General features: G+C 42.3%; 1 protein-coding gene across 1 annotated transcript; it reads left to right on the top strand.

Annotated features, from left to right (window-relative positions):
• Positions 1-487: 487 nt before the first annotated feature.
• LOC131940094 (adhesive plaque matrix protein-like) lies at positions 488-2793 on the top strand. Its single transcript, XM_059298676.1, has 3 exons — positions 488-541; positions 1174-1863; positions 2089-2793. Exons 1-3 carry the CDS (start codon positions 488-490, stop codon positions 2791-2793), a joined length of 1449 nt encoding a protein of 482 aa, XP_059154659.1.
• Positions 2794-13525: the final 10732 nt, after the last annotated feature.

Genomic DNA, 13525 nt, shown 5'->3' with positions numbered 1-13525 from the left:
ACCATGTTGTCGCAACTGTTTGAATGAAACGCGCAAAAACCTGTTGTTTACATTCTAGCTATGTGACACTTCACCCCTGACCTTGTTTTTTTTTTATCCCTCTACTAAAAATAACAAAAAATCTAGAGTGTCGTTTGGTGATTGGAAGAAAACTCGGTGAATGTATTAGAGTCTCACCGCTCAAAGTTACTACGACTCAGAAATTGGTCAACGTGAAAACAAGGTTAAAAAACGTGTGCATGCGTCATTGCTCATTCAATAGGAGTGAAAACACATTGGTAAAGACAGTACAAAAATACTAATTGATTTAGGAAAAAATATGTAATTAACCTCATCCCGAATCTGAGCAGTAGTCTTGGCAAGAATGACAGACCACATCTAGGGATGAGGGGTTGTCGCAGAAATTTCCACGATTTCTTTGTCTTGTTTGTGAACAATTGACGCAAATAGATAAATGGAAATTCAATAATTGTTGTTGTTTGTATGCATGCCCACACAAGCACTAGAGGGCGAGCACACTCCAGCGTTAGAGGAAAGTTTGGTGCTGGGATGGTCGTTAGAGTACACGCTGACATGTACTTTTATGGAGATTTCTATCAATAGACGAGCACAGATTCTGCGTATCTTACGATAAGGAACAACAGCGTGATGCGCTGTTGATAGGAGTTAGCGCGCATCGGCGGGAGTCAAACTCCGCAACAGACGATTTGAAAAAGCGCGGGATCACACTCTTAAAAATGTTGGGACAATGATCTGACCTGAATTTACACCGCAAGTACGGGGAGGATTTAACTGACAAATATTGAACCTGCAGTCGGAACATGTTTGCTTTTATCGGCCATCAAGTGTTTTGAAAACGGTTTGATAATACATCTAGTAATTATTAGGCAAAACATAAAACAAAAATTGTAACGAAATATTCGATAGAAAATCTTAGTGTAAGGGTCAAACGTGCTCGTTATTTCAGTCAGCGGTTTTCAAAATACGGGATTTCATTACTAAAAATGTGCAACTGCACCAAGTAACCAAACTTTCCCAAACTCCCCAAACTTAAACCCCTCAAAACGTCTCTCCCAAACGTCTCCCCCAAATGTTCCCAAACTCCCCCAAACGTTGCCAAACTCCCTCTAACTTAAACTCCCCCAAACTTTCCCAAACTCCCTCAAACATAAGCTCCCCAAACGTTCCCAAACTCCCCCAAACGTTCCCAAACTCCCCCAAACTTTCCCAAACTCCCTCAAACTTAAGCTCCCTCAAACTTTCCCAAACTCCCTCAAACTTAATCTCCCCCAAACGTTCCCAAACTCCCTCAAACTTAAGCTCAACCAAACTTTCCAAACTCCCCAAAACGTTCCCAAACTCGCCCAAACGTTCCCAAACTCCCTCAAACTTAAGCTCCCCCAAACTTTCCCAAACTCCCTCAAACTTAATCTCCCCCAAACGTTCCCAAACTCCCTCAAACTTAAGCTCAACCAAACTTTCCAAACTCCCCAAAACGTTCCCAAACTCCCCCAAACGTTCCCAAACTCCCTCAAACTTAAGCTGCCCCAAACGTTCCCAAACTTCCTCAAACTTAAGCTCCCTCAAACTTTCCAAACTCCCCCAAACGTTCCCAAACTCCACCAAACTTCCCCAAACTCCCTCAAACTAAAACAACCCCAAACTTTCCCAAACTTTCTCAAACTTAAACTCCCCCAAACTTTCCCAAACTTTCTCAAACTTAAACTCCCCCCAAACTTTCCAAACTCCCTCAAACTTAAGCTCCCCCAAACTTTCCCAAACTCCCTCAAACTTAAGCTGCCACAAACGTTCCCAAACTTCCTCAAACTTAAGCTCCCTCAAACTTTCCAAACTCCCCCAAACGTTCCCAAACTCCACCAAACTTCCCCAAACTCCCTCAAACTAAAACTCCCCCAAACTTTCCCAAACTTTCTCAAACTTAAGCTCCCCCAAAATTTCCCAAACTCCCTCAAACTTAAGCTTCCCCAAACTTTCCCAAACTCCCTCAAACTTAAGCTCCCCCAAACGTTCCAAAAATTCCTCTAACTTAAGCTCCCCTAAGCTTTCCCAAACTCCCTCAAACTTAAGCTCCCCCAAACTTTCCCAAACTCCCTCAAACTAAAACTCCCCCGAACTTTCCCAAACTCCCTCAAACTAAAACTCCCCCAAATTTTCCCAAACTCCCTCAAACTAAAACTCCCCCAAATTTTCCCAAACTCCCTCAAACTTAAACTCCCACAAACTTTCCCAACCTCCCTCAAACTTAAACTCCCCCAAACTTTCCAAACTCCCTCAAACTTAAGCTCCTCCAAACTTTTCCAACCTCCCTCAAACTTAAACTCCCCCAAAAGTTCCCAAACTCCCCCAATCGTTCCCAAACTCCCCCAAACGTTCCCAAACTCCCCCAAACGTTCCCAAACTCCCCCAAACGTTCCCAAACTCCCCCAAACGTTCCCAAACTTCCCAAACGTTCCCAAACTCCCCAAACGTTCCCAAACTTCCCAAACGTTCCCAAACTCCCCCAAACGTTCCCAAACTTCCCAAACGTTCCCAAACTCCCCCAAACGTTCCCAAACTTCCCAAACGTTCCCACAAACTCCCCCAAACGTTCCCAAACGTTCCCAAACTCCCCCAAACGTTCCCAAACTTCCCAAACGTTCCCAAACTCCCCCAAACGTTCCCAAACTTCCCAAACGTTCCCAAACTCCCCCAAACGTTCCCAAACTTCCCAAACGTTCCCAAACTCCCCCAAACGTTCCCAAACTCCCCCAAACGTTCTCAGACTCCCTCTAAATTAAGCTTCCCCCAAACGTTCCCAAACTCCCCCAAACGTTCCTAACCTCCCTCAAACTTAAGCTCCGCCAAACGTTCCCAACGTCTCCCCCAAACGTTCCCAAACTTTCCTAACCTTCCCAAGGCCACGCCTTGCCTATTTGATACAATATGACGTAAGCCCTTATAGGGCTGGTAAGTCCAGTTCTACGGCTCAATAAAACCTGCATGAGCCATAGGACTATTTTGTGACCTACTTACCAGCCCTATAATTATTGATAAACTTATTCTATAAACACTTAATTGCCAAAGAATTTATTTGACAACAATGTTGAGTTTAGTGTAAGCACGTTTTGTTATCAGCACCAACCACCACCGCGTATATGGAAGTACTGACTCTAACAGACGTTGGTCAGTCAGTGCCGTACATCAGACGTAGGTCAGTTAGTCAGTCAGTCAGTAAGGTACATCAGAAGTAGGTCAGTTAGTCAGTCAGTAAGGTGCAATAGACGTCAGTACAGTACAATGAAGAGAAAAATATCGAGGCCTAGAGCGTGAGAAACCATTTGGTCCAAGCTCTGATGTCTTCAAACCAGTTTTCTGGATTCTTCTTGAACTTGTCAGTCGAGGGAACTGGTTCAGTTCTCGTCAGTCGAGGGAACTGGTTCAGTTCTCGTCAGTCGAGGGAACTGGTTCAGTTCTCGTCAGTCGAGGGAACTGGTTCAGTTCTCGTCAGTCGAGGGAACTGGTTCAGTTCTCGTCAGTCGGGGGAACTGGTTCAGTTCTTGTCAGTCGAGGGAACTGGTTCAGTTCTCGTCAGTCGAGGGAACTGGTTCAGTTCTCGTCAGTCGGGGGAACCGGTTCAGTTCTCGTCAGTCGAGGGAACCGGTTCAGTTCTCGTCAGTCGAGGGAACCGGTTCAGTTCTCGTCAGTCGGGGGAACTGGTTCAGTTCTCGTCAGTCGGGGGAACTGGTTCAGTTCTCGTCAGTCGAGGGAACTGGTTCAGTTCTCGTCAGTCGTCTGCTGACCTTGTCCCATTTTAATTATTCATAACATGCGCCCCGCTAAAGGGAAGTAATACCCTTCGGATATTGTTATCCTCCTTAAAGTGCCATTAATAACCTAATGATGCCATTAATAACCTAATGAAATGAAGCATGATCGCCCAACTACTACCACTCCAAACAAGTAGAATGTATGAAAGAATGGGACATGGAAAAATAAATGCGACCCGACATGATACATGAGGGATGAATTATAAACATACGGGTGTCGATTTTAAAGAACGATTTGTATTCATTTTCGATTGCTTTACGACATGGCAGTGTCTCCCTCATACAGTCACGTGACTCCCTCATCCAGTCACGTGGCTCCCTTGTATTGTCACGTGGCTCATGTGTATTGTCACGTGGTTCTCTTGTCCTGTCGTATCAACCCTGCTTTAGTGTCTAGCCCAATGTTCAACCCTGCTTTAAAGTCTAGCCCAATGTTCAACCCTGCTTTAAAGTCTAGCCCAATGTTCAACCCTGCTTTAATGTCTAGCCCAATGTTTAACACTGCTATAATGTCTAGCCCAATGTTCAACCCTGCTTTAAAGTCTAGCCCAATGTTCAACCCTGCTTTAATGTCTAGCCCAATGTTTAACACTGCTTTAAAGTCTAGCCCAATGTTCAACCCTGCTTTAATGTCTAGCCCAATGTTCAACCCTGCTTTAATGTCTAGCCCGAAGTTTAACTCTGCTTTAATGTCTAGCCCAATGTTTAACACTGCTTTAAAGTCTAGCCCAATGTTCAACCCTGCTTTAATGTCTAGCCCGATGTTTAACTCTGCTTTAATGTCTAGCCCAATGTTTAACCTTACTTTAATCTCTAACCGATTTTTTTTAAAGATGGACACCGTTGTCATAGTTACCAAGATTTCCCCACCATTTTCACTTTCTCGTATACAAAGTATAGAGGAAGTATTGTAATCGCGAAAAATAAATAAACCGGGAGTGATCTCCCCTAAACTTTCTCGAATATTCTTATATAACACTACGGGGGATTGCAACTCGGAATATAGACACGATTTTTAATTACTTAAACTTTTAAAAATAGAATAGAAGCTCTTAGAAAAAAGAATTGCGCACCAAGCGAACACCAAGTAAAATGTATATAATAGTGCGGAATATTATTGTACTTTATAAATTCACATGCGGTTTTTTTTATAGAAGGCAGATAATTAGATTTTTTACTTACGTGTGAAATTTTATTTATCTATCTAAAATAGCACTCAAGTTATAGGCTTTTGAAAAATTCAAAGTAGAAAAGTCCCACTTCTGGTTATCCGAAATCTCTGAAAAGTTGATACGGATCTACAAATTTGATATAATACTTAATTTTTCACAAATAAGTAAAATTTAATTCTCTGACTTCTGTCAAATTTTGAGTAATTTCCGTTGACCGGAAATAGTAAATTTCCCCAGAGACGGAGCGGGGGGGGGGGGGAGGGGTACATATGTCCCGGGCGCCAACCCTATGGGGGGGGGGGGCCAAAATGGGTTTAAAAAAATTAAAAGCTCATTTTAGCAGCAGTTTTGAATTATAAATATAAAAATATATAGGGGGGGGGGCAATTGAAAGTTTGTCCCCGGGTGCCGGGAAGGGTCGCTATGCCTCTGAATTACGCTATTTCGGATTTCTCAAAAAACGGATGTGAATTTATACAGTACTAACAATATTCTGCACTATTATACACAGATTGTTTTGCGTTCACTTGTTGCGCAATTCTTTTTTCTTCGAGATGTTCTATTCTATTTTAAAAAGTTTAAGGAATTAAAAATGGATTAAAAATCATGTCTTTATTTAGAGTTGTCATCCCCCGTATATAAGAATATTCGAGAAAGTTTAGGGGAGATCACTCCCGGTTTATTTTTTTTTATGGAAACACATATGCGGATGTACCTTTAAAAGGTCATAGAGAAAAAATTGTTTGCTCTCTAGCATTGAAAAAGATTTTTTGTTTACCTTATCTAGATATAGTTCCACAAAGTTTCTATTATTAGAAATAGGCTCCCCTAAACTTTAAGATTGACTAAATCGCCTAGATGCCAGTCCCTGTTTCCATCAATAGAGGATTACAAGTTGTTTTATGTTTCCTTTCAGTGTATCTTCCAGGCATCTCTTTAGGATAGGGGGGGGGGGCGGCGAACGAAATGGAAATTTATATAAAAAATATATACTTTTACCAGTGTCCGCACCCCCCCCCCCCCACCCAAATAAAAACCCATCAAGTGCCCCCCACCCCGTTGCTATTTGAATCTATATGATGCCTACTATGACTACTCCTATAACTATCACTCCAACTACGCTATGACCCCCCCCCCCCCACCCCGAGTAAAAAGTCTGGAAAAAACACTGCTTCCTTTGTTCTTCGCGTGTATGATTGGTGTCTAAAACCCACGTGTATGATGGGTGTCTAGAAAAACCCACGTGTATGATTGGTGTCTAAAACCCACGTGTATGATTGGTGTCTAAAACCCACGTGTATGATTGGTGTCTAAAACCCACGTGTATGATTGGTGTCTAAAACCCACGTGTATGATGGGTGTCTAGAAAAACCCAACAAGCAAAATAAATGGTATTGCTTGTGTTGAGTGAATCGCCTAGCCATTTAATATGGTATTTTATTTAGTGTACCAACAGGCGCAAATCTGAGAACTGTTCAATTTTTTTTTTTTGGAAAATTGAAAATAACTTTGAGGCTTAATTGGCAAGGACCAAACTACACAAGGTGTTCTAAAATATCTCTGGACACTGGTGTTCTAAAATATCTCTGGACACTGGTGTTCTAAAATATCTCTGGACACTGGTGTTCTAAAATATCTCTGGACACTGGTGTTCAAAAATATCTCTGGAAATGGTGTTCTAAAATATCTCTGGACACTGGTGTTCTAAAATATCTCTGGACACTTTTGTTCTAAAATATCTCTGGACACTAGTGTTCTAAAATATCTCTGGAAATGGTGTTCTAAAATATCTCTGGACACTAGTGTTCTAAAATATCTCTGGACACTGGTGTTCTAAAATATCTCTGGACACTGGTGTTCTAAAATATCTCTGGACACTTTTGTTCTAAAATATCTCTGGACACTGGTGTTCTAAAATATCTCTGGACACTTTTGTTCTAAAATATCTCTGGACACTAGTGTTCTAAAATATCTCTGGAAATGGTGTTCTAAAATATCTCTGGACACTAGTGTTCTAAAATATCTCTGGACACTGGTGTTCTAAAATATCTCTGGACACTTTTGTTTTAAAATATCTCTGGACACTAGTGTTCTAAAATATCTCTGGACACTTTTGTTCTAAAATATCTCTGGACACTAGTGTTCTAAAATATCTCTGGAAATGGTGTTCTAAAATATCTCTGGACACTTTTGTTCTAAAATATCTCTGGACACTGGTGTTCAAAAATATCTCTGGACACTTTTGTTCTAAAATATCTCTGGACACTAGTGTTCTAAAATATCTCTGGAAATGGTGTTCTAAAATATCTCTGGACACTAGTGTTCTAAAATATCTCTGGACACTGGTGTTCTAAAATATCTCTGGACACTGGTGTTCTAAAATATCTCTGGACACTGGTGTTCTAAAATATCTCTGGACACTTTTGTTCTAAAATATCTCTGGACACTAGTGTTCTAAAATATCTCTGGAAATGGTGTTCTAAAATATCTCTGGACACTTTTGTTCTAAAATATCTCTGGACACTGGTGTTCAAAAATATCTCTGGACACTGGTGTTCAAAAATATCTCTGGAAATGGTGTTCTAAAATATCTCTGGACACTGGTGTTCTAAAATATCTCTGGACACTTTTGTTCTAAAATATCTCTGGACACTAGTGTTCTAAAATATCTCTGGAAATGGTGTTCTAAAATATCTCTGGACACTAGTGTTCTAAAATATCTCTGGACACTGGTGTTCTAAAATATCTCTGGACACTGGTGTTCTAAAATATCTCTGGACACTTTTGTTCTAAAATATCTCTGGACACTAGTGTTCTAAAATATCTCTGGACACTTTTGTTCTAAAATATCTCTGGACACTAGTGTTCTAAAATATCTCTGGAAATGGTGTTCTAAAATATCTCTGGACACTAGTGTTCTAAAATATCTCTGGACACTGGTGTTCTAAAATATCTCTGGACACTTTTGTTCTAAAATATCTCTGGACACTTTTGTTCTAAAATATCTCTGGACACTAGTGTTCTAAAATATCTCTGGACACTTTTGTTCTAAAATATCTCTGGACACTAGTGTTCTAAAATATCTCTGGACACTTTTGTTCTAAAATATCTCTGGACACTAGTGTTCTAAAATATCTCTGGAAATGGTGTTCTAAAATATCTCTGGACACTAGTGTTCTAAAATATCTCTGGACACTGGTGTTCTAAAATATCTCTGGACACTGGTGTTCTAAAATATCTCTGGACACTTTTGTTCTAAAATATCTCTGGACACTGGTGTTCTAAAATATCTCTGGACACTTTTGTTTTAAAATATCTCTGGACACTTTTGTTCTAAAATATCTCTGGACACTGGTGTTCTAAAATATCTCTGGACACTAGTGTTCTAAAATATCTCTGGAAATGGTGTTCTAAAATATCTCTGGACACTAGTGTTCTAAAATATCTCTGGACACTGGTGTTCTAAAATATCTCTGGACACTGGTGTTCTAAAATATCTCTGGACACTTTTGTTCTAAAATATCTCTGGACACTGGTGTTCTAAAATATCTCTGGACACTTTTGTTTTAAAATATCTCTGGACACTTTTGTTCTAAAATATCTCTGGACACTGGTGTTCTAAAATATCTCTGGACACTTTTGTTTTAAAATATCTCTGGACACTGGTGTTCTAAAATATCTCTGGACACTGGTGTTCTAAAATATCTCTGGACACTGGTGTTCTAAAATATCTCTGGACACTTTTGTTTTAAAATATCTCTGGACACTTTTGTTTTAAAATATCTCTGGACACTTTTGTTTTAAAATATCTCTGGACACTTTTGTTCTAAAATATCTCTGGACACTGGTGGGGGGACTTGATATTTACCGGAAGGGGAGCGGACACTGGTAAAAATATATGTTTACTATATAAATTCCATCTTGTTCGGGGGTGGGGGTTGGGGGCGGTAGACTTTCTTCGGTGGAGGGGGGGGCAGAAAAGATGCCTGGAAGAAACTCTGGCATCGATGTTGTCTTGACCGCACCCCATTTAGTTGGATTACTTGGAGAGCTACTAACTAGTTGCAACAAACCCACCGATACAACAGCTGGGCTGGTAACTATACCAGCGGGGTGGGGGGGGGGGGGGGTTCAATGTGGGGTTTTATTGTAACACCAAATATAGCCTGTCTTATATAGCCTTATACATCTAGATCTAGTACAATAAAATAATGAGTAATATACAGTTTATAATGTCATGCAATTTGTAATCGTAGTCGCTACCGTCCAACCGGTCATCTACTACACCATTATGATGACGCATATATACACTGAGAAAGAATTGACAGGGATTTTTGACTGGGGCATTTGACGAATGTATTGAACTGAGATATTTGACTGAGATATTTGACTGAGATATTTGACTGAGATATTTGACTGAGATATTTGACTGAGATATTTGACTGAGATATTTGACTGAGATATTTGACTGAGATATTTGACTGAGATATTTGACTGAGATATTTGACTGAGATATTTGGCTGAGATATTTGACTGAGATATTTAACTGAGATATTTGACTGAGATATTTGACTGAGATATTTGACTGAGATATTTGACTGAGATATTTGACTGAGATATTTGACTGAGATATTTGACTGAGATATTTGACTGAGATATTTGACTGAGATATTTGACTGAGATATTTGACTGAGATATTTGACTGAGATATTTGACTGAGATTTAACATTAATGCTTGACCTCCAGTAGACCCCACCACACAACAGCCTTGACCTCCAGTAGACCCCACCACACACCACAACAGCCTTGACCTCCAGTAGATCCCACCACACAACAGCCTTGACCTCCAGTAGATCCCACCACACAACAGCCTTGACCTCCAGTAGACCCCACCACACACCACAACAGCCTTGACCTCCAGTAGATCCCACCACACAACAGCCTTGACCTCCAGTAGACCCCACCACACACCACAACAGCCTTGACCTCCAGTAGATCCCACCACACACCACAACAGCCTTGACCTCCAGTAGATCCCACCACACAACAGCCTTGACCTCCAGTAGACCCCACCACACACCACAACAGCCTTGACCTCCAGTAGATCCCACCACACAACAGCCTTGACCTCCAGTAGACCCCACCACACACCACAACAGCCTTGACCTCCAGTAGACCCCACCACACCACACAACAGCCTTGACCTCCAGTAGACCCCACCACACACCACAACAGCCTTGACCTCCAGTAGATCCCACCACACACCACAACAGCCTTGACCTCCAGTAGATCCCACCACACAACAGCCTTGACCTCCAGTAGACCCCACCACACACCACAACAGCCTTGACCTCCAGTAGATCCCACCACACAACAGCCTTGACCTCCAGTAGATCCCACCACACAACAGCCTTGACCTCCAGTAGACCCCACCACACAACAGCCTTGACCTCCAGTAGATTCCACCACACAACAGCCTTGACCTCCAGTAGACCCCACCACACAACAGCCTTGACCTCCAGTAGATCCCACCACACAACAGCCTTGACCTCCAGTAGACCCCACCACACACCACAACAGCCTTGACCTCCAGTAGACCCCACCACACACCACAACAGCCTTGACCTCCAGTAGACCCCACCACACAACAGCCTTGACCTCCAGTAGATTCCACCACACCACACAACAGCCTTGACCTCCAGTAGATTCCACCACACAACAGCCTTGACCTCCAGTAGATTCCACCACACAACAGCCTTGACCTCCAGTAGATTCCACCACACAACAGCCTTGACCTCCAGTAGATACCACCACACAACAGCCTTGACCTCCAGTAGACCCCACCACACAACAGCCTTGACCTCCAGTAGATTCCACCACACAACAGCCTTGACCTCCAGTAGATCCCACCACACAACAGCCTTGACCTCCAGTAGATCCCACCACACAACAGCCTTGACCTCCAGTAGATCCCACCACACAACAGCCTTGACCTCCAGTAGACCCCACCACACACCACAACAGCCTTGACCTCCAGTAGACCCCACCACACCACACAACAGCCTTGACCTCCAGTAGACCCCACCACACACCACAACAGCCTTGACCTCCAGTAGACCCCACCACACACCACAACAGCCTTGACCTCCAGTAGATCCCACCACACAACAGCCTTGACCTCCAGTAGACCCCACCACACACCACAACAGCCTTGACCTCCAGTAGATCCCACCACACAACAACCTTGACCTCCAGTAGATACCACCACACAACAGCCTTGACCTCCAGTAGACCCCACCACACACCACAACAGCCTTGACCTCCAGTAGATCCCACCACACCACACAACAGCCTTGACCTCCAGTAGATCCCACCACACAACAGCCTTGACCTCCAGTAGATACCACCACACAACAGCCTTGACCTCCAGTAGACCCCACCACACAACAGCCTTGACCTCCAGTAGATTCCACCACACAACAGCCTTGACCTCCAGTAGATCCCACCACACAACAGCCTTGACCTCCAGTAGATCCCACCACACAACAGCCTTGACCTCCAGTAGATCCCACCACACAACAGCCTTGACCTCCAGTAGACCCCACCACACACCACAACAGCCTTGACCTCCAGTAGACCCCACCACACCACACAACAGCCTTGACCTCCAGTAGACCCCACCACACACCACAACAGCCTTGACCTCCAGTAGACCCCACCACACACCACAACAGCCTTGACCTCCAGTAGATCCCACCACACAACAGCCTTGACCTCCAGTAGACCCCACCACACACCACAACAGCCTTGACCTCCAGTAGATCCCACCACACAACAACCTTGACCTCCAGTAGATCCCACCACACAACAGCCTTGACCTCCAGTAGATACCACCACACAACAGCCTTGACCTCCAGTAGATTCCACCACACATAACAACAGCCTTGACCTCAAGAACCCATTCAATCAATGCATGTGTTAGCGCCCATAGTGGTATCAGTTCATCTCTGCTATTTGCGCGGAAATAATGAGATGGTATTCGATCAAACTAGATAATTGATGACGTCAATGCTACTCTGTTCTTTAGACAATACAGCAATCAATGTAAACTAATAGACTCTGAAGGTACTTTTATATTTTTTGGATCGAGGCATTTCACAATACAAAAGTCTACCGAGTTTCATATAGACTCTGATTTGATATGTACTGACATTTAACATTTCAAAATACTTAACTCTGCAGAACTGGAATCTGAAATGGAAGATTAAGTCGCAGTTCTCAATATGAGTTTAAAAATAAATATACGCTCTACTTATATGTACGTTTATGGTTTGTCTAAAAGTAATAAAACTTATAATTGATATGCTTGTGACCAGCTGTTGTCATGGCGACATATCAGCCATAAGCCCGATGTTGGTTCTAAAAGAAATCCAGCTTTATTTAATGCTGCATTTTTCTCCGATTCAATTAACGATATGACCCCCCCCCCCCCCCATAACAGAATGAGTGCTAGGGTCAACCGGTGCGATCCACTTGTGTAGCAGATGTTGGTGGGGCATGAAGCAAATATTCCAATAAAAAAAAAAAACGTTTTCTTTGGCAAGCTCAATGCAACAAGAATAGATGTGTCAGTTCTAATATAATAGGCTCATTCGGTGCAAACTCTACTTGCTAGAATGGACAGCCGATCGTGTTTGCAAGTTGGAATTTTTTTTGGCCCCCTATTTTTATGTATATTCTAACGTTATTTATTCCACTATGTGTATGTATATTGTAACTCTATTTTTACCACTATGTGTATGTATGTTATAACTATTCATCCCACAAAGTATAAGTAGTGTGTGACGTATGCTGCTTGCCATATAACAATTCCAAATTTTGTCATTTTCCTCTTGAATCTCTTTTCCTTTGTTTCTCCGTGCTAAATATCTCGTTGCTTATTGCGTCTCCCAGACAGCACACCTGTTTCACCTATTAACTCATTCAATTGTGAAATACCCATTCACCGACTAGAGGTCTTGTTGTAGTCCTAGAACTGGTTCATACCGTGGCCTCACAAAGGTAGGTCAGTTACAGCAGGATACGCATACCATTAAACAACAACAACAACCAACAAACAAACAACGTCAACTTGTCTGACCAACAAACAACATCAACCAAAACGACCAACAAACAACATCAACCAAATCGACCAACAAACCGAATTATTGATGTCTAACAACATTTGTAATTGTGTATGTTGAATAAGCCAGATAAATGGTACTATTTAATGTAAACGCGCATTTTACTTGAATAACAATACTCGATTCCTGAAACAACTATTTTCATTATTATTAGTATTGTCGCCTCTATTGTTATTGTAAAAGGTTTATCTGTGTGCGGTACATGCATAGCGGACACAAATAAAGGGCGTAATGACAAGGGGAACAATCCAATGTCACCGTGTGCTGTTGGCGGCTCTTGATAATTGAGTGCTGTATAATGACTCACCCATGCTAGGCTTTGATTGAATCTGATCTGCCGGCA

This window comes from Physella acuta, unplaced genomic scaffold (genome assembly GCF_028476545.2).
Source record: "Physella acuta isolate Inbredline_101_S28 unplaced genomic scaffold, ASM2847654v3 ptg000021l, whole genome shotgun sequence".
Lineage (NCBI taxonomy): Eukaryota > Metazoa > Mollusca > Gastropoda > Physidae > Physella > Physella acuta.
Note: the sequence above shows the minus strand (reverse complement) of the source record. Positions and strands in the feature narration are given on the sequence as shown.